The sequence below is a fragment of the Somniosus microcephalus genome, chromosome 13 (assembly GCF_052327205.1).
Source record: "Somniosus microcephalus isolate GS21.2 chromosome 13, FLI_Smic_1.0, whole genome shotgun sequence".
In the NCBI taxonomy this organism is placed as follows: Eukaryota; Metazoa; Chordata; class Chondrichthyes; order Squaliformes; family Somniosidae; genus Somniosus; species Somniosus microcephalus.
In genome coordinates, this window is record NC_140999.1 from 192,276,415 (window position 1) to 192,298,063 (window position 21,649).

Consider the following 21,649-nt stretch of genomic DNA (forward strand, 5'->3'; position numbering starts at 1 on the left):
GGCTCCCGGTTAAGCAGCGCTTCGATTTTAAAATTCTCAACCTTGTTTTCAAATCCCTCCATGGCCTCGGCCCTCCCTATCTCTGTAATCTCCTCCAACCCCACAACCCCCCCCCCCCCCGCCCGAGATATCTGCGCTCCTCTAATTCTGCCCTCTTGAGTTTCCTGATTATAATCGCTCCACCATTGGCAGCCGTGCCTTCAGCTGCCTGGGCCCTAAGCTCTGGAATTCCCTCCCTAAACCTCTCCGCCCCTCTCTCCTCCTTTAAGACGCTCCTTAAAACCGACCTCTTTGACCAAGCTTTTGGTCGCCTGTCCTGATATCTCCTTATGTGGCTCGGTGTCAAATTTTGTTTGATAATCGCTCCTGTGAAGCGCCTTGGGACGATTTACTACGTTAAAGGCGCTGTATAATTTCAACTAGTTTTTGTACTTCAGGACGAGCCTGTCATAAACATCAGCGCTCTAGTTTGAATGAATTGCGACTGGGTGTCTGGGATTTGTCCCAGCGCTGCTGATTCTGCAAGGAACTTTCATCTGCTCCACCTCTCAAACTGGTTTCCATTACATTCCGGCAGGATCCCAGGCACTGAATGGAGTCTGTGTAATTCACTGCTCACTGCGACCCTCATTCTGGCAAGACACCAACCCCCACACTGGAACTGTTCAAATATCAGTCCCCGGCTATTCCAGGGCAGCACTCAGTCTTGTATACACAGGCAAACAATGAGCCTTTGAGAGAGCGAGAGAGCAAGCAAACCAGACAGAAGGGTCAGCTATTCTAACAACTCCGATTAACCAAAGTCCCTTCCTGCAAAAAGTAGTGGAACGTCTGCAGTAACATTTACTTCAGGTGCGAGTGACGGGTCACTGACTACACGGCTGCAGCTTCTATGTGGGGTCTGTTCACTGCAGGAGCGGATGCTGGGGTAGCTGTCCCAGGGTCTGTCCCACTAGAGAGGGTGGGGAGAGAGAGAAAAAAGAGAGAAAGAGAGAAAGAAAAAGAGAGAAAGAAAGAAAGAAAGAGAGAAAGAAGGAAAGAAAGTGAGTGAGTGGTGGAAGCAGATTCAATCATAACTTTCAAAAGGGAATTGGATAAACACTTGAAAAGGAAAAAAATTGCAGGACTAATGGGGAAAGAGCAGGGGAGTGAGACTAATTGGAGAGCTCTTTCAAAGACCCGGCACAGGTACGACGACCCAAATGGCCTCCTTCTATGATTTTATGGAAGAGAAGAAGGGAGATAGAATATAAAAATAGGGAGGTATTGCTTCAGTTGTACAAGGTATTGGTGAGACCGCACCTGGAATACTGCGTACAGTTTTGGTGTCCATACTTAAGAAAGGACATACTTGCTCTCGAGTCAGTACAAAGAAGGTTCACTCGGTTAATCCCGGGGATGAGGGGATGGACATATGAGGAGAGGTTGAGTAGATTGGGACTCTACTCATTGGAGTTCAGAAGAATGAGAGGCGATCTTATTGAAACATATAAGATTGTGAAGGGGTTGGATCGGGTGGATGCGGGGAAGGTGTTCCCGATGATGGGTGAAACTAGAACTAGGGGGCATAGTCTTAGAATAAGGGGCTGCTCTTTCAAAACTGAGATGAGGAGGAACTACTTCACTCAGAGGGTGGTAGGTCCATGGAATATGCTGCCCCAAAAAGCTGTAGAAGCTACATCATTACATAAATTTAAAACAGAAATAGACAGTTTCCTAGAAGTAAAGGGAATTAAGGGTTACGGGGAGCGGGCAGGAATTTGGACACGAGTCTAGGTTTGGATCGGTCATGGCCCTGTGGGTAGCGGAGCGGGCCCAGGGGCCGTGTAGCCTGATCCTGCTCCTATTTCGTGTGTCTAATTCTGTTAGATTCAGGAGATGGTTCTGTGATAGTGGATTGCGGTTAGGATCAGATCAGCCATGATCTTATTGAATGGTGGAGCAGGCTCGAGGGCCCGATTGGCCTACTCCTGCTCCTATTTCTTATGTTCTTATGTTCTTATGAAAGAGGATGGGAAGGGGTGAGACGTAAAAGACTGATGAAACAGAGTGAGAAAGAAAGAGGAAGGAGACAGAGGAAGAGAGGTGTCAGGGGAAAGAATAGAAAATAGAGGAGGGAGGGAATTAGGGATGGAGAGAAAAAAGGATGGGAGCGAGGGAGGTAGGGACAGGTAGCTGAGGATAGTACGTGGGTTCGGAAGAGAGAGAAGAGAAACTGAGAGGAAGGGGGAGGCAATGGCAGACAGTGCGAGTGGGGGAGGGCGAGGCGGTGAGGAGATTGAGAAAGGGGGAATAGGGAAAAGAGATGTGGACAAGAGAGCAGGAGGAGAGAGAAAGCAGGAGAGAGGGACTTAGGGGAAGGAACAGAGGCAGAAGAGAATGAGAAAGGGGGATTGGAGGGAAGAGAGATGGTGGACAAGTAAGAGTGGGGGAAGGAGGGAGAAAGGGAGAGAGGGGAGAAAGAGAGAAGGGAGAGAGGAGAGTGGGGGGAGAAAAATAGATGGAGGGTGGGGCAAATTGAGTGTGAGGGAGAGAGGGAAAGGAAGAGGTGAGAAATAAAGGAGGGATGTGAGAGAGAAAGAGGAGATAGAGAAAGGGCAAGAGGAGAACTGGATGGTTGGATGCGCTGTAGGAGAGGAGGGAGAGGGAATGTGGTGGAGTGCAAGGTGAGAGAAAGGGAGGAGAACAGGAGATAAGGGACAGGAAGAGTGGGAGTGGAAGAGAAGAACGCGGGAGGTAGAAGAGAAGTAAAAGAGAGCGAGGGACGGAGAGAGGCTGTGGAGGAGAGATGAGTGAAAAGAAAGGATGGAGGAGAGACAGCAGCGGATAGAAAGAGGAAGGGAGGGGAGCGATGGGGGAGAGAGGGAAGGAAGGGTGAGAGGGGAGGAAAGGAGAGGGACTGAGAAAAGAAAACGAAGGAGTGAACGGGAGAGAAGAGAAAAGGAATGCAAGGGAAGGAAAGAGCGAGAGAGAGAGGGAAGGAGTGGGTGGAGCAAGAGGGACAGGCACTCCATCAAATACCGAACAATATTTCAATCCCGTTCAGACCCTGCACCAGGACAGCAGGCGGCAGTGACCTGATTATATTGACCATTAGCAGGCCAGCAACCTGTCAATGCTGATTCAATGTGTGTTCTGTGCAATGGTTCCAACCGCAGGGACATCTGTTAATTAACATCTGTCAGCCATGGCTCAGTGGGCAGCGCTCTCACCTCTGAGTCAGAAGGTCGTGGGTTCAAGTCCCACTCCAGAGGCTTGTGCACAAAATCTAGGCTGACACTCCCAGTGCGGTACTGAGGGAGCGCCGCACTGTTGGAGGGGCAGTACTGAGGGAGCGCTGCACTGTCGGAGGGTCAGTACTGAGGGAGCGTTACACTGTCGGAGGGGCAGTACTGAGGAAGCGCCGCACTGTCGGAGGGGCAGTACTGAGGGATTGCTGCTCTGTCGGAGGAGCGGTACTGAGGGAGCGCTGCACTGTCAGAGGGGCAGTACTGAGGGAACGTCGCACTGTCGGAGGGATGGCACTGAGGGAACACTGCACTGTCGGAGGTGCCGTCTTTCGGATGAGACGTTAAACCGAGGCCCCGTCTGCTCTCTCGGGTGGACGTAAAAGATCCCACAGCACTAATTTGAAGAGGAGCAGGGGAGTTCTCCCCGGTGTCCTGACCAATATTTATCCCTTAACCAACATCACTAAAACAGATTATTTGGTCATTATTTCATTGCTGTTTGTGGCAGCTTGCTGTGCGCAAATTGGCTGCCGTTTTTCCTACATTACAACAGTGACTACACTTCAAAATGTACTTCATTGGCTGTAAAGCGCTTTGGGACGTCCGGTGGTCGTGAAAGGCGTTGTGGAAATGCAAGTCTTTCTTTCTTAAACCCTTTCTGATCGCACGCAGGATCAAAATGTGAACACAGGTCATTTCTGCACTAATGCAATCAAAGCATGCAAAATGAGTGTGGCATTACACTCACTCACGCACACACTCACTCACGCACTGACACACACACACACTCACTGTCGCACACACACTCACACTGATATGCGCACACTCACACATGCACTCACATTACACATGCACTGACACACACACTCACGCGCACACACACTGACATGCACCGACACACACACTCACGCACACACACACTGACACGCGCGCACTGACACGCGCGCACACACACGAACAGTAACACCGCCTGATAGCAAGTAGCTCAGAGGCAAGATCACCATCCCTAACCAACACAGTGTCTGCAATCCCTCTGTTCGTGCATGTCACAGTTCTACAGATTTTCTCTGATGGTCTTTTAGTTTCAGCGACTCCAAGTGGACATTGACTTTCTGCAGTCAGGAGTTTCCAGAAGGGAAAGTAAAATCGTGCGAAGTGTAAAACGGTCACCCGATCCGATCCGGTTAGTGTCCCACCAGATATGTTAGGTTGAAATTAACCCCAAACTCCAGAGAACGGAAAGACATCTCTCTGAGTATGTATGGCATCCAGACTGTGTTGTAGGATGTTACACATACCTCAAAATGCAACCTCATGGTAGCACTCGATTCAAATCACAGATCATGGGGAGGGGGTAATTGGTTGTGTTCAGAGCAACAAGACAATGTGAGCCTCGTCTGGGAGAGATAAACAGGTAGAGAGAGCGAGAGGGCCTCCGAAACAGGCCCACAGGCTAATTTTGTGTTCACAATCATGATGGGATTTAATAGAGTAAATGAGGAGGAGGCCATCTAGCCCCTCGAGCCTGTTCCGCCATTCAATGAGATCATGGCTGATCTGCGACCTAACTCCATATACCCGCTTTTGCCCCATATCCCTTAATACCTTTGGTTAACAAAAAGCTATCAATCTCAAATGTAAAATTAGCAATTGATCCAGCATCAATTGTCGTTTGCAGAAGAGAGTTCCAAACTTCTACCACCCTTTGTGTGTCGAAGTGCTTCCTAATTTCACTCCTGAAAGGTCTGGCTATAATTTTTAGACTATGTCCCCTAGTCCTAGGCTCCCCAACCAGTGGACATAGTTTCTCTCTCTATATACCCAATCAGTTCCCCTTAATATCTTGAAAACTTTCATCAAATCACCCCTTAACCTTCTAAATTCCAGGGAAGACAGGGAGTTGGGCACATGGCTCCAAAACATCACAGCACCAAAGGTCGTTCAGTAGTACCCAGGGCATTGATTGGGATAATGCTGGGGTAAAGGAAAAGGAGCGGGAGGAATTTCTGAAATGTGTTCAGGAGAATTTCCCTGACCAGTATGTTCTTGGCCCAACTAGGAAGGAGGCATTGCTGGATCTGGTGCTGGGAAATGAGGTGGGCCAGGTCGACCAAGTGTCTGTGGGAGAACACTTGGGTACGAGTGATCATCGTATCATAAGATTTAGATTAGCAATGGAAAGGAGCAAGGAACAATCTAGAGTGGAACTTCTAAACTGGTACAGGGCTAACTTCAATGGGATGTGAAAGGATCTAGCCAGGGTAAAATGGAACCAAAGACTGACAGGAAAAACTGTAATGGAACAATGGGTGATCTTTAAGGAGGAGATGTTCCAAGTACAGGCTAGGTACATTCCAACAAGAGGGAAGGGTAAGGGAACCAAAGCAAGGACTCCTTGGATGACGAGGGAGACAGAGAAGATGATGAAACAAAAAAAAAAAGAGGGTGTATGATGCATGTCAGGTGAATTCTTCAAGGGAGAACCAGACCAAATACAATAAGTTGAGAGAGGGGAAGTGAAGATGAAAATAAGATTGGCAAAGAGAGAATATGAGAGTAGAATGACGGTCAACATAAAAGGGAACCCAAAAATCTTCTACCGGTATGTAAACAGTAAGCGGGTAGTAAGGCGGGATGGGGCCTATTAGAGACACAAAAGGTGATATATGCTTAGAGGCGCAGGGCAAGGCTAGAATACTCAATAAGTACTTTGTATCGGTGTTTACTAAGGAGGTGGATGCTGACAAAATATCGGTAGAAGTGGAAAAGGTAGAAGCAATGGAAAGGGTGAACATTGATAGACAGGATGTACTAGAAAGGCTGGGTATGCTTAGAGTAGACAAGTCGCCTGGTCCAGATGGCCTGCATCCCAGGTTGCTAAGGGAATTGGGGGAGGAGATAGCGGAAGGGCTTGCCATAATTTTCCAATCTTCCCTAGATGCGGGGGAGGTGCCTGAGGATTGGAAAGTGGCAAATGTGACACCATTGTTCAAGAAAGGGTGTAAGGACAATCCTAGTAACTACAGGCCGGTCAGTTTAACATCAGTGGTGGGTAAACTTTTAGAAACAATAATCAAGGAAAACATTAACGGGCATTTGGAGAGGTTTAAGCTAATTAATGGTTTGTAAAAGGCAGATCGCATTTGACTAATCTAATTGAATTTTTTGATGATGAAGTAACAGGGAGGATTGATGAAGGGAATGCAATGGATGTTGTCTACATGGATTTTCGGAAGGCGTTTGGCAAAGTACCACATAGAAGGCTGGTTAACAAAATTGAGGCTCATGGAATAGGTGGGTCAGTGGCAGCTTGGATAAGGAATTGGTTTCAGGACAGAAAACAGCGAGTTGTGGTAAATGGCTGTTTTTCAGACTGGAGGATGGTAAACAGTGGTGTTCCCCAAGGGTCAGTGCTGGGGACACTGCTTTTTTTGAAATGACCTGGATATTGGAATACAGAGTAGAATTTCTAAATTTGCTGATGACACCAAACTTGGTGTGGCAAACAGTGATGATGATATCAATCGATTGCAACAGGACATAGAAAGGCTAGCAGAATGGGCAGACAAGTGGCAGATGGAATTTAATACAGAGAAGTGTGAGGTGATGCATTTTGGCAGAAGGAACAGGGAGAGGCAATATACACTTAATACACTGAGGCCAAATCATTAAATATATTCAAGAAGGAGTTGGATATATTTCTTAAGGCTAAAGGGATCAAGAGATATGGGGAGAAAGCAGGGACAGGGTACTGAGTTTGGATGATCAGCCATGATCTCATTAAATGGCAGAGCAGGTTTGAAGGGCCGAATGGCCGACTCCTGCTCCTATCTTCTATGTTTCTATGTTAATAGCACAGTTTTAAAGAGTGTGCAGGGACAGAGAAGGTGGCAGGACATATTGAGAGAGTGGTTAGCAAAGCATATGGGATATTGGGCTTCATAAATAGAGGTATTGAGTACAAAAGTAGAGAAGTTGTGCTGAACCTTTATAAAGCGCTGGTTAGGCCACAACTGGAGTATTGCGTCCAGTTCTGGTCACCACACTTTAGGAAGGATGTGAAGGCCCTTGAGAGGGTGCAGAGGAGATTTACCAGAATGGTTCCGGGGATGGGGGATCTTAGCTACAAGGACAAGTTGGAGAAGCTGGATTTGTTTTCATTAGAGCAAAGGAGGTTGAGGGGTGATTTGATAGAGGTGGACAAGATTATGACGGGTTTGGATAGGCTAGACGGGGAAAGGCTGTTCCCACTAGTTGATGGTACAAGGACTAGGGGACACAGATTTAAGGTTTTGGGCAAGAGATACAGGGGCTGATGCGAGGAAAAACTTCTTTACACAGCAAGTGATGATGACCTGGAATTCACAGCCGACGGAAGTGGTGGAAGCGGAGACACTCAATGTTTTCAAGGGGAGACTGGATAGGCACTTGAGGGAAATAAACTTTCAGGACTACGGGGATAGAGTGGGGGAATGGGACTGACTGGATTGCTCTACAGAGAGCCGGCACAGACTCGATGGGCCGAATGGCCTCCTTCTGTGCCGTTATGACTCTATGGCAGAGAGGCACTGGCGGTAGAAGAGATGCATGGTGGTCATGGCAGCTTTGATCCTTGGGTATGTAGATAGGGAGATGTGACCAGGTGAACCAGCCAGATGTGTGGCCTCCCAGGTGTGAGGGTGATGGCTCTCAGCTTGTGGTGGTGTGGGGGGGGGGGGGGGGCGGGGGCAATTAGTGATCTATTAAACAGGTGGGGAGATAAAGCAGTTGACATGAATCTTGTCATTCCTGTGGAAATGACTTATGAAATAATACTGGGCGGCCTGCTGGTGGCGCTGTCCAGGGAGAGTACAAATACTCGGGCATGGGCCCAGCTTGCTCAGGACATTCTTTTACAGGAACTAGTGAAGGAGACAACTAGATCTCCATGTTGTAAAACAGTTGATTAAAGCCTTGTTTAACACTCAGACCAAGTGCCTCGTAGTTTTCTTACGTCAGCAGTCGTGGTCCACATTAGGGGAAGCAATGACAAAGGAGGGCATAGTCCAGGGGTCATTCAAAGTCCTTCAGGGAGTTAGAGAGAAGGCTCGAGGGCCTAGACTCTGGCCGTAGGGAATTCCTGTCTGCCGTTCTTACAAAGATCTGAGGAATCACTCGGAACAAAAGTTTTGAACCTAGCTTCAAAGGCTGTCTTTAGCTTGCTAGATTGATTCCTGGGATGAGAGGGCTGTCCTATGAGGAGAGATTGTGTAGAATGGGCCGATACTCTCTGGAGTTTAGAAGAATGAGAGGTGATCTCATTGAAACGTATAACATTTTTAGAGGGCTTGACAGGGTAGAAGCTGAGAGGATGTTTCCCCGGGCTGGGGAGTCTAGAACTAGGGGTCACAGTCTCAAGATAAGGGGTCGGTCGTTTAGGACTGAGATGAGGAGAAATTTCTTCACTCAGAGGGTGGTGAATCTTTGGAATTCTCTACCCCAGAGGGCTGTGGAGGCTCAGTCATTGAGTATATTCAAAACAGTGGTAGGGAAATTATTGGAAAAAATTCTGAGGGACAGAATTAGTCTCCACTTGGAGAGGCAAGGATTAATCAAGGATAGTCAGCATGGCTTTGTCAGGGGGAGATCATGTCTAACCAATTTGATTGAATTTTTCAAGGGGGGTGACTAGGTGTGTGAATGAGGGTAGTGCAGTTGATGTGGTCTACATGGACTTCAGTAAGACTTTTGACAAAGTCCCGCATGGGAGACTGGTCAAGAAGGTAAGAGCCCATGGGATCCAGGGCAACTTGGCACATTGGATCCAAAATTGGCTTAGTGGCAGGAGGCAGAGGGTGATGGTCGAAGGTTGTTTTTGTGACTGGAAGTCTGTGTCCAGTGGTGTACCACAGGGATCGGTGCTGGGTCCTTTGCTGTTTGTAGTGTAGATTAATGATTTAGATATGAATGTAGGAGGTATGATCAGTAAGTTCGCAGATGACACAAAAATTGGTGGAGTGGTAAATAGCGAGGAGGGAAGCCTCAGGCTACAGGACGATATAGACGGGTTGGTTAGATGGGCAGAACAGTGGCAAATGCAATTTAACCCTGAAAAGTGTGAGGTGATGCATTTTGGGAGGACTAACAAGGTGAGGGAATACACAATGAATGGTAGGACCCTAGGAAGGACAGAGGATCAGAGGGACCTTGGTGTGCATGTACATAGATCCCTGAAGGCAGCAGGACAGGTAGATAAGGTGGTTAAAAAGGCATATGGGATACTTGCCTTCATTAGCCGAGGCATAGAATATGAGCAGGGAGGTTATGATGGAGCTGTACAAAACGCTAGTTAGGTCGCAGCTGGAGTACTGTGTGCAGTTCTGGTCGCCACACTATAGGAAGGATGTGATTGCATTGGAGAGTGTGGAGAGGATATTCATCAGGATGTTACCTGGGCCGCAGCGCTTCAGCTATGAAGAGAGACTGGACAGGCTGGGGTTGTTTTCCTTAGAGCAGAGAAGGCTGAGGGGGGACCTAATTGAGGTGTACAAAATTATGAGGGCCATAGATAGGGTAGATAGAAAGGAACTTTTCCCCTTAGTAGAGCGGTCAATAACCAGGGGGCGTAGTTTCAAGGCAAGGGGCAAGTGGTTTAGAAGGGATTTGAGGAAAAACTTTTTCACCCAGAGGGTGGTTGGAATCTGGAACTCACTGCCTGAAAGGGTGGTAGAGGCAGGAACCCTCACAACATTCAAGAAGCATTTAGATGAGCACTTGAAACGCCATAGCATACAAGGCTATGGACCAAGTGCTGGAAAATGGGATTAGAATAGACAGGGCTTGATGGCCGGCGTGGACACGATGGGCCGAAGGGCCTCTTTCTGTGCTGTATAAATCTATGATTCTATGACTATGATAGATTTTTGGACACGAAGGAAATCGAGGGATATAGGGATCGGGCAGGAAAGTGGAGATGAGGTAGAAGATGAGCCTTGATCTTATTGAATGGCGGAACAGGCTTGAGGGGCCGCATGGCCGACTCCTGCTCCTAATTCTTATGTTCTTATGCTGCCAGGCTCCCTCTCTAACTCTCCAGTCTGAGGGGCAGCCCAGCACCACGCCCATCTCCAGCTCCCTGGGGCACCTGAGTGTCTAAATACTACGGCAGGATATTAAGGTGGGTGGCCAAGAACACCCTTTGTCACCTCATTACCACTGGTACCCTGGGCTTCTGTCTGCTGTAGGCACAGGCTCAGCTCCATCCCTTGGGAGAATCCTCAGAAATTCTGGGACCTAAGTGTACTGGGCCTCCAACATATTTGTCCTGATCTTTGTAACAACTCTGAGAGCAAAGGTTAGGAACACAAGCTTCTGGATATCTTCAAGGTCAATTGGACAAGTATCCGGCGAGAAACACAGCACTGGTTACAACTACAGCGGGTGCGATGGACGGATGGACTCTTTAACCCTGAGATTTTCTATTTTAGTGTCACTTACATCAACTCCTCTTGGTCCACGCTCGCCCATCACTCCCGAGTCTCCCAAATCTCCCTGTGAAATGAACATCAACCAATTAGAACATTTAACACTGAAAAAGAGTACAGGCGTACTTGGGCAGTGAATCAGTACAGGTGTACCCGGGCAGTGAATCAGTACAGGCGTACTTGGGCAGTGAATCAGTACAGGTGTACCCGGGCAGTGAATCAGTACAGGCGTACCCGGGCAGTGAATCAGTACAGGCGTACCCGGGCAGTGAATCAGTACAGGCGTACCCGGGCAGTGAATCAGTACAGGCGTACCCGGGCAGTGAATCAGTACAGGCGTACCCGGGCAGTGAATCAGTACAGGCGTACCCGGGCAGTGAATCAGTACAGGCGTACCCGGGCAGTGAATCAGTACAGGCGTACCCGGGCAGTGAATCAGTACAGGCGTACCCGGGCAGTGAATCAGTACAGGCGTACCCGGGCAGTGAATCAGTACAGGCGTACCCGGGCAGTGAATCAGTACAGGCGTACCCGGGCAGTGAATCAGTACAGGCGTACCCGGGCAGTGAATCAGTACAGGCGTACCCGGGCAGTGAATCAGTACAGGCGTACCCGGGCAGTGAATCAGTACAGGCGTACCCGGGCAGTGAATCAGTACAGGTGTACCCGGGCAGTGAATCAGTACAGGTGTACCCAGCAGTGAATCAGTACAGGTGTACCCAGCAGTGAATCAGTACAGGTGTACCCGGGCAGGGAATCAGTACAGGCGTACCCGGGCAGGGAATCAGTACAGGCGTACCCGGGCAGGGAATCAGTACAGGCGTACCCGGCAGTGAATCAGTACAGGTGTACCCGGCAGTGAATCAGTACAGGTGTACCCAGGTGTGATCCAGTACAGGTAAACCCAGACTGTTTCAGTCAGTCGTGCAATATTGTGATGTTGACTGTCACTCTTGTGTTGTGGGAGGGATCATTAGCAAAAACATCTGTGTCTGAGGTCTGACTGCTAAAAATTGGCAGAGACCAAACATCCGCCAAGGGAACCAGAGGTTGGAGGGACTTACCGCACTCCCTGGTGGTCCCCGGGGTCCCGGAGCTCCCATTGGTCCTCGACCTCCCTGCGAGGAGAGAAAAATAACAAAACACCATTAATGCACAGCGCAACCCCGGATAAAACATGGGATTCCACCCAAAACATTCAGCCTACTTCCTCCTTCAGATAGCAGGTGATGTACTGCATACCCACCATTTCCTGCTTCTATCAGAGGATCAAACAATCAGGAAAGATTGAACAGGCTGGGGCTCGTTTCTGTAAAAAAAAGGGAAGACTCAGGGGTGACCTGATAGAGGTGTTTAAAATTTTGAAGGGGTTCGATAGAGTAGATGTAGAGAAAATCCCTCAATTTGTGGGGAAGACCAGAACTAGGGGCCATAAATATAAGATAGTCACTAATAAATCCAATAGGGAATTCAGGAGAAACTTCTTTACCCAGAGAGTGGTGAGAATGTGGAACTCGCTGCCACAGGGAGTGGTTGAGTTGAATAGCATGGATACATTTAAAGGGGAAGCTGGATAAACACATGAGAAAGGAATAGAAGGATATGCCGATAGGGTGAGATGAAGAGGGGTGGGAGGAGGCTCGTGTGGAGCATAAACACCGGCACGGACCATTTAGGCCGAATGGCCTGTTTCTGGGCTATGCTGTAAAAGCTGTGTAACTAGTACGATAGTGAGCATAATATACAGTGCAGTGTCTAATAGAATGAGTGACATTCCACCGTGTAAAATACATTAGAGAATATGCTATGGTACGTCCTCCAGTGTGTAACTTATCGTCTATCACCCGGTAGATTTTCAACTTGCCGCCTGGGGGTAAGTCTGCCGTTGTAGATCGGTTGATCGTTATGGAAACCGCACAAGGTTTTATTTCTATTTGGAAATGAAAATCGGACAGCTTCTATAACTCGCGACTGATCCACAATCCCAGTTCAATGGCCAGGTGACAAGCCGAACATTTAACCCCATATCTTACATTGTGCACATTGTTTAGTGACTGGCGCACTGCAGAGTGTGAATTACATGGGGCGGGCGACTGGGCGGCACGGGGCGGGCGACTGGGCGGCACGGGGCGGGCGACTGGGCGGCACGGGGCGGGCGACTGGGCGGCACGGGGCGGGCGACTGGGCGGCACGGGGCGGGCGACTGGGCGGCACGGGGCGGGCGACTGGGCGGCACGGGGCGGGCGACTGGGCGGCACGGGGCGGGCGACTGGGCGGCACGGGGCGGGCGACTGGGCGGCACGGGGCGGGCGACTGGGCGGCACGGGGCGGGCGACTGGGCGGCACGGGGCGGGCGACTGGGCGGCACGGGGCGGGCGACTGGGCGGCACGGGGCGGGCGACTGGGCGGCACGGGGCGGGCGACTGGGCGGCACGGGGCGGGCGACTGGGCGGCACGGGGCGGGCGACTGGGCGGCACGGGGCGGGCGACTGGGCGGCACGGGGCGGGCGACTGGGCGGCACGGGGCGGGCGACTGGGCGGCACGGGGCGGGCGACTGGGCGGCACGGGGCGGGCGACTGGGCGGCACGGGGCGGGCGACTGGGCGGCACGGGGCGGGCGACTGGGCGGCACGGGGCGGGCGACTGGGCGGCACGGGGCGGGCGACTGGGCGGCACGGGGCGGGCGACTGGGCGGCACGGGGCGGGCGACTGGGCGGCACGGGGCGGGCGACTGGGCGGCACGGGGCGGGCGACTGGGCGGCACGGGGCGGGCGACTGGGCGGCACGGGGCGGGCGACTGGGCGGCACGGGGCGGGCGACTGGGCGGCACGGGGCGGGCGACTGCGCGGCACGGGGCGGGCGACTGCGCGGCACGGGGCGGGCGACTGCGCGGCACGGGGCGGGCGACTGCGCGGCACGGGGCGGGCGACTGCGCGGCACGGGGCGGGCGACTGCGCGGCACGGGGCGGGCGACTGCGCGGCACGGGGCGGGCGACTGCGCGGCACGGGGCGGGCGACTGCGCTCTACGAGACTACCTACCAGTTCACCGTCGGCTCCTTTATGTCCCGGCTTTCCAGATAATCCCTAAAATGGAAAAAGGGGAGCAAAAGAGTTCATGAAATTGAATATATTCACCGGCAGTCGACTACATTCTGACCACAATCTGTACCAACAAGTTCAGTGAAAGAAACACAGAGATCGCAAAAGCCAAACCGCCCCGACCTTGCTCTTAATGTCATCAGATATTTCTTCATTAAGTTAAACAATCCGATTTGTCTTGCTTGATTACATTTTACTGAACTCCACTGCTGTTGATGGGGACCCGGTGGTCTTATTGTTACACATTTTAACCCGAAAGTATTGATGCATTTCTCTTGGGACCTGCAGCACAATACTCTCCTAACTCAACAGCCCCGCTCGAAGAGATATTTGGGATGGGACTGCATTGTTCCAGGGGGGGACATTTTTCAGAGGTTGAGGTGACTGCGGAGTCAGACCAGCTGCTTAACTCATGGTGCACGAGGACCTGGCAATGTTCAATCCGACTAGTGGATGCAAATAGACAACAAAAGATTCTTAAGAAGGTTCACAAGTTCACTCAATTACCTTTGAGGGTCGAGTTCAAGGGTCTCAGAGCTTTGTTTTGCAGGTTTCTCTGCGGCTGGTCTCTCCCTCGGGATTTGAGTGAAGGGGATGTGAAGCCGTGTCCGGGGTTTGTACACAAGTCCGTGGAGGGGACAGATTCGATGGCATGAATGGCCGTTGCTGGTTCCAAACTCTCTCACCTTCACATTTACGCTGCTCAATATTAAAGGCTCAGCTAATTTCACTTATTATTCTATTAGTGAGGAGTCTGTTTCAGCAGCTGTGGGAATGCTTGCGAACTGCAGACTTCTGCGGGTTCGATTTTGCTGAGACACTCCCACTCGACTTTTAGAGCCGCCTTAAGATCACCAAAGTCCTGCATTTTAACTATCACAACCAATCACTTTCTTATCATTGACAAGCGACTAACTCTCCTGGACCGAAGCACTGATCCTCGTCTGATCTGGAGCCGAATCAATTTCTGACTCTGGTTAACTGATCAGATATTGATCAAGTCCTGGAGTGTTGCTGGCCAATCAGTTCTTGATCCAAAACTTGTTGATAAAGGCCCAGAAATTCGGGTCTCCACGGGTGAGTACGCACGGGGTATCACCTGTAAGCCCAATGGAAGTGCCGGTTTCGTACATGCACTGCGCATGCACGCGAAACCGTCACTTCCGTTCCCCTGAAAGAAGGGGTTCAGAGGTGGAACGCGTGCGCGGGAGAGGCAGCGCGTGCGCATCGAACTTACGTTTTTTTTGCAGGTTTCTCCGGGAAGTTAAGTCTCCAGAAGTTAGACATTTAAAAAGCAGGCGCAAGGCCTGCTTTTAACAAGGTAAGTGGTGAATTAATTAAAATTAAAACATTTTTTCCACAGGTTTATTATTTTTAAATACTTTAAAGAAAGGTAAGTTTATTTTTAGCCCCGTTAGAAAATTAAAAAAAAAAATTTAAAAAATTTAAATTATTGTTTAAAATAGTTATTTCATGTAATTTATAGTTATTTTAAAAATGTGATTTAAAAAAAAATTTATTTGAAGATTTAGTGATGTTTTGGGGCTTATAGTATTTATAAGTTTTGACAGCTCTTCCTGTCAATTTTATGAATGGGCATTCCCTGCTACCATTGGCTCTCCATGGCCCACGTGATCCTAGGGGACGCATCGAACTAACTGCGCCCCTGGGATATGCAAGCACTGCGCGCCGGCAGTTGGAGGAGGTCCAGGATCGGAATCCCACGCGGGCCCACAGCTCAACGGTCGGCGCGCTAGGTAAGTGCAGGTCGGGGGCTTGCACCCGCGGGAAGCCCCCAACCCGAATTTCTGGGCCATTGTGTTCAGCCTCAGGTTCTGCTCTGGTGATTGATAAGCAAACAAGTTATGTGATAGGGTGAGGGTGGGAGGAGGCTGGTGTGGAGCATAAACACCGGCACGGACCAGTTGGGTCGAATGGCCTGTTTTTGTGCTGTAAATACTTTGTGATAGGTTAATGTTAAATAAAAATCTGCAGGAACTTGAGATAATCAGCAATGTATTGACCGTGTGATTTCTGTCTGAGATCTGGTGGGGGGGGGGGGGTGCGGAGGGGAGGGGGCTCTTCTCTTCGGGCCAAGTTCCGCGTTCTGCCCCACCCCTCCACATCCAGCCCGACCCCAACGCCTGCCACCGCACCACGAGAGGCGGCAAAGGGACCTTAAAGGGCCAGAAGCACCACGAAGACTTACACCGGAAAACATTCCAAATGGCAGCCTGGGGATGCGGCAGTGAGTGCGGTGAATGGAAGAGCGGGAACTCCGCTGGGTAACCCTGCTGCCAAGGGCCAGCTACTGTCCTGGCGAGGGGGCAGGAACTCCCAGTGATGGAGTAACTCCCGGTTGGGCAGGCATTCCCAGTTGGGGGCAGGAATTGCTGGTTGGGGTGACGAGGTATCACCGCCCGATTTCGGGTCGGACCATGAAGGAGACTATTTTCCCTCCCTCCCTCGATTGGCTTCACACCGAGTGTACGGAGAAGTAACAGAGTTACCCAAAGTACGAGAGGTCGCAAAGATCATCGCCCTACAATGACATCACACCAATTGAATATCAGGTTTGCTCAGTTTAAACTTATTCTAATGATTGACTTTCCAGTCACTTGGTCAGGTGTAAAGCATTCTACATCAATAATGAGCAGCGAGATCTTTGAATAACTTTCTGAAATCTGGCTAATTAATTAGTGGGAGCACTCAGTATAATGCAGGGCTCTGCCTTCCCGCACAGTAATCAGTCACATCTCTCCAGGGATAGACAGGGATCCACTGCAGGAAGGACACGACCTGTAATGGGTCGATCTAAGCCAGGTCAGGAAGTCGGACTGTGTGTCCTGGGTTAGGGGAGGGAAGACCAGACAGACTTCCTGTTCCTGATCACCGCTCCTGCTCCGAAGTGTGTCTGTATTGGGGTGGGGGAGGGGCGCTGACAGAGGACAGGACTAAGCTCCCCTGTGATTTCCTCCATGCTAAGCTCAGTGTCCAGCCTCACACAGGAGAGATGGTCACTTGGGTGTGGTACTGGAGACTTACCCGTAGAATTGGACCCAGAATTGAGTCTGAGTTTCAGGGAGAGAAGAGGAGGGGGGAAATTACAGGGGAAATGGCATGTTTTAGTGTGATGCACCGAGTGGCCTAGTTTTAAACCTCTATTAATGGTGTGTGGCGACTGCGCTATCATCCTTGACTCTGTTAACTGCGTGCTCTGACTGTGCTCCCATCCTTGTCTGTTAACCGCCTGCTCTAACTGCGCTCTCATCCTTGTCTGTTAACCGCCTGCTCTAACTGCGCTCTCATCCTTGTCTCTGTTAACCACTGTGCTCTAACTGCGCTCTCATCCTTGTCTCTGTTAACCGTGTGCTCTAACTGCACTCTCATCCTTGTCTGTTAACTGTGTGCTCTAACTGCGCTCTCATCCTTGTCTCTGTTAACCGCGTGCTCTAACTGCGCTCTCATCCTTGTCTCTGTTAACCGTGTGCTCTAACTGCACTCTTAACCTTGTCTCTGTTAACCACTTGCTCTAACTGCGGTCTCATCTTTGTCTCTGTTAACCATGTGCTCTAACTGTGCTATCATCCTTGTCTGTTAACCACCTGCTCCAACTGCGCTCTCATCCTTGTCTCTGTTAACCGCCTGCTCTAACTGCGCTCTCATCTTTGTCTCTGTTAACCATGTGTTCTTACTGCGCTATCATCCTTGTCTCTGTGCTCTGACTGTGCTGTCATCCTTGACTCTGTTAACTGCATGCTCTAACTGTGCTATCATCCTTGTCTCTGTTAACCGCTGTGCTCTAACTGCGCTCTCATCCTTATTTCTGTTAACTGTGTGCTCTAACTGCGCTCTTAACCTTGTCTCTGTTAACCGTGTGCTCTACCTGTGCTATCATCCTTGTCTCTGTGCTCTGACTGTGCTGTCATCCTTGACTCTGTTAACTGCATGCTCTAACTGTGCTATCATCCTTGTCTCTGTTAACCGCTGTGCTCTAACTGCGCTCTCATCCTTATTTCTGTTAACTGTGTGCTCTAACTGCGCTCTTAACCTTGTCTCTGTTAACCGTGTGCTCTACCTGTGCTATCATCCTTGTCTGTTAACCACCTGCTCCAACTGCGCTCTCATCCTTGACTCTGTTAACCACCTGCTCTAACTGCACTCTCATCTTTGTCTCTGTTAACCGTGTGCTCTAACTGCGCTCTCATCCTTGACTCTGTTAACCGCTGTGCTCTAACTGCGCTCTCATCCTTATTTCTGTTAACTGTGTGCTCTAACTGCGTGCTCTAACTGCGCGCTCTAACTGCGTGCTCTAACTGCGCTATCATCCTTGTCTCTGTTAACCGCTGTGCTCTAACTGCGCTCTCATCCTTATTTCTGTTAACTGTGTGCTCTAACTGCGCTCTTAACCTTGTCTCTGTTAACCGTGTGCTCTACCTGTGCTATCATCCTTGTCTGTTAACCACCTGCTCCAACTGCGCTCTCATCCTTGACTCTGTTAACCACCTGCTCTAACTGCACTCTCATCTTTGTCTCTGTTAACCGTGTGCTCTAACTGCGCTCTCATCCTTGACTCTGTTAACCGCTGTGCTCTAACTGCGCTCTCATCCTTATTTCTGTTAACTGTGTGCTCTAACTGCGTGCTCTAACTGCGCGCTCTAACTGCGTGCTCTAACTGCGCTATCATCCTTGTCTCTGTTAACCACATGCTCTAACTGAGCTAGCATCCTTGTCTGTTAACTGCGTGCTCTAACTATGCTATCATCCTTGTCTGTGTTAACCGCTGTGCTCTAACTGCGCTATCATCCTTGTCTGTGTTAACAGCGCAGTTAGAGCACAGCGATCATCCTTGTCTCTGTTAACTGCCTGCTCTAACTGTGCTGCCATCCTTGTCTCTGTTAACTGCCTGCTCTAACTGTGCTGCCATCCTTGTCTCTGTTAACTGCCTGCTCTAACTGCGCTATCATCCTTGTCTCTGGTAACCGCGTGCTCTAACTGATCTTTCAGCTCCACTTTGCACCCCACCATGTAGAACCGATTTTGTTCAGAGGAGCAGAGTACTCACAGGCTGTCCGACTGGACCCTTCTCTCCGGGGACTCCATGACGTCCAGGATCGCCCTGTAATATAAGAAACACAATTCACCATCTGACTGAGAGAAAAACACACAACTCCATGACCTATCTCCAACCTATGTTAATGACTTTGTCGCATCTAATTTGCATTTATCAGTGGGGTTTTTAATTTACGAGGACTGAAAACTGTCTGATTACCTTTTCACCGTTGATTCCTGGATTTCCGTCTCGCCCGTCGCGGCCTGGAATTCCCTGAAATATATCAGATAATTCTTAAAACTTCCACCATCAGCGTAATTCAAGAAGATTACATCTGATTTTAAATAAATGAGTCCTTAAAGACCCTAAGATCAAGGAACACAAAGAAAGAATTTATGTCTGAATAAAGGCCTAAGTGACTGATTAGCCTGGGGGGTGATGTTACATGTACAGGCGGAGCGTCCAAAATCCGGAGTTCCGGAATCCGTAAAAGGTTCCGGAATCCGGAGCTACGGATTTTGGACGCTCAACCTGTACTTATAAAAGCCATTAACTTTTGTTGTCTTTTTTTTTAATCCTATGAAAAATGCGAGTGATGCAATAAAACGTTAGTGTCGTGTTTTATCCTCCTTAATCTGCACAGCTCCACTAAGTATTTCCACCAGGCTGCGGCCGTGGCACCATGCCACCCTGGTGGCCTAGTGTGGGCCGTCGGGTGCTCTGCCGAGCTCGCAGCGTCCCCCCCCCTTTAACAGAAGGGGAGGGGGCGGAGAAACTCATCAGCGCTACGCGGAAGCGGCCCAGGCATTTCCGGACTCGGAACGTGTTTCTGATGTCAGTTTAACTCTTTCCCCACTGCAGGACATCGCTGGCAGTTTCACCGAATGGTGTAATAAAGACCATCTTTTTCTAAGTTGCTGAATTGGCAGTGGAGATAACATAGCCGGACATGGAACCATAAGAGGCCTAAGAGGATGTAAGTTCTGTTCTGACAGGAAAGTAAAACAATGAAAGAGGCCTAGAGAGGCAGGAAAGGAGGACAATGAACCAGAAGTACAATGTTGATGAGACCCATCTGGCATAAACAAAGGTCAAGGGTGCAACAACAGCTTGGGGGGGTAATGGCCGATAATAAAGGCGGTACTTTAATGTAACGTGGCATAGGCAACCAATCAGTGAAGATGCATGCGGGCCAAGGTCCAATCAGGTGGCAGGAATGAATTTTGATGTGTATTGTAATGTATAAAAATGCAGTGTTTGCTGTACCAATTTGGAAAGGTCTGGCTAAGACAGCAGACTGTTTCCCCACCGGTGCAATAAAGACGACTTGACTATCGATCTAAAAACCTTGTGTCGAGTGTTGATTTAAAATACTCCACAACATGTCCGAAGTCCTGAAACGTCCGAGACCAGGTTGCAATCTTTCCGGACTTCGGACATCAGAAACACGTTCCGAAGTCCGGAAAAACACGAAAACCGGCTCGGCCTCGGTCCCGAGGTTGCCGGATTCGGGACGCTCAACCTGTACCACCCCATGTGCCCTTTTGTTCTGAGATTGAAACAACGCCACTGGAGGCTCAGTCACTTCGGGAAGGGGCCACATTATCACAGGAGCACACCTGCAATCAGAGGCTAATTACAATGGTCAGCACGGACTATATTTAAATGTGGGTTTTAATCTATTACAGTAACAAGTGGAGTGAGATTCTGTAGCAACAGGGAGCTGGGAGCTTGTATTTGTCCACCCTCCTTTACTGTGCTGTAATGTCACCTTCAGCGCAGTAAAGCCAACAATGATATTCTAAGGATAAGGGGTAAGCCATTTAGGACTGAAATGAGGAGGAATTTCTTCACCCAGAGAGTGGTGAACCTGTGGAATTCTCTGCCACAGAGGGCGGTGGAGGCCAGTTCATTAAATATATTCAAGAAAGAGTTGGATATATTTCTTGAGGCAAAAGGGATCAAGGGATATGGGGAAAAGGCAGGGACAGGGTACTGAATTTGGATGATCAGCCATGATCACATTGAATGGCGGAGCAGGCTCGAAGGGCCGAATGGTCTACTCCTGCTCCTATCTTCTATGTTTCTATGTAACTCAATGCTCTACCATCGCCCTGACTGACAAAAGGATCACTCGTTAAATCCTTGGATCAGCTCATCAAATCTTGGCATTTCCGCTCGTGGGCGAGGCCAGAACCATGGGCCATAAATATAAGATAGTCACTAATAAATCCGACAGGGGATTCAGGAGAAACTTCTTCACCCAGAGAGAGGCGAGAATGTGGGACTCGCTCCCACAAGGAGTGGTTGAGGCGAATAGCACGGATACATTGAAGGGGAAGCTGGATAAACACATGAGGGAGAAAGGAATAGGAGGTTATGTTGACAGGGTTGGCAGAAGGGTGAGAGGAGGCTCGTGTGGAGCATAAACTTGTTGGGCAGAATGGCCTGTTTCTGTGCTGCCCCCGTATCCTAACTCGCACCAAGCCCTGTTTTCCCATTACCCTTGTGGTCGCTGACCCACATTGGCTCCCAGTCCCACTCCTTCCCCCCAAACTTTTCCTTACTTACCGTGTTTGCAATTTTTTGAGGAAAATCCAGTCCTGGTCTTTTCTCTCTACAGATGCTGACTGACCTGCTTTGTATTTCCAGCATTTTCTGCTGGTACGGACACTCAAAATATATTCATTTATCGACAAAATGGTGAATAACAGGCTCCGAGGAGGGGGTTTTAACTCACCCCCACCCGGATTAGGGCAGGCTCACGGTTAAAATAGCTCAGCAAAGACGTAGCGCCTGTTCC

At 49.7% G+C, this 21,649-nt stretch overlaps 1 protein-coding gene and 1 long non-coding RNA gene across 2 annotated transcripts in view; one reads left to right on the plus strand and one right to left on the minus strand.

Annotated features, from left to right (window-relative positions):
* Positions 1-21,649, minus strand: part of col9a3 (collagen, type IX, alpha 3) — a 190,985-nt gene that overhangs the window by 50,322 nt on the left and 119,014 nt on the right. Inside the window, exons 18-22 of the mRNA XM_086005879.1 lie at positions 19,066-19,119; positions 18,859-18,912; positions 13,734-13,778; positions 11,758-11,811; positions 10,707-10,760 (exon numbers count right to left, since the gene is read on the minus strand). Of these exons, the coding sequence (XP_085862005.1) occupies positions 10,707-10,760; positions 11,758-11,811; positions 13,734-13,778; positions 18,859-18,912; positions 19,066-19,119 (261 nt within the window). The remainder of the gene's footprint in view (positions 1-10,706; positions 10,761-11,757; positions 11,812-13,733; positions 13,779-18,858; positions 18,913-19,065; positions 19,120-21,649) is intronic.
* On the plus strand, positions 15,897-20,192 carry LOC147108926 (uncharacterized). Its single transcript, XR_015080688.1, has 2 exons — positions 15,897-16,366; positions 19,708-20,192. It is a non-coding gene; the product is annotated as an uncharacterized LOC147108926 (long non-coding RNA).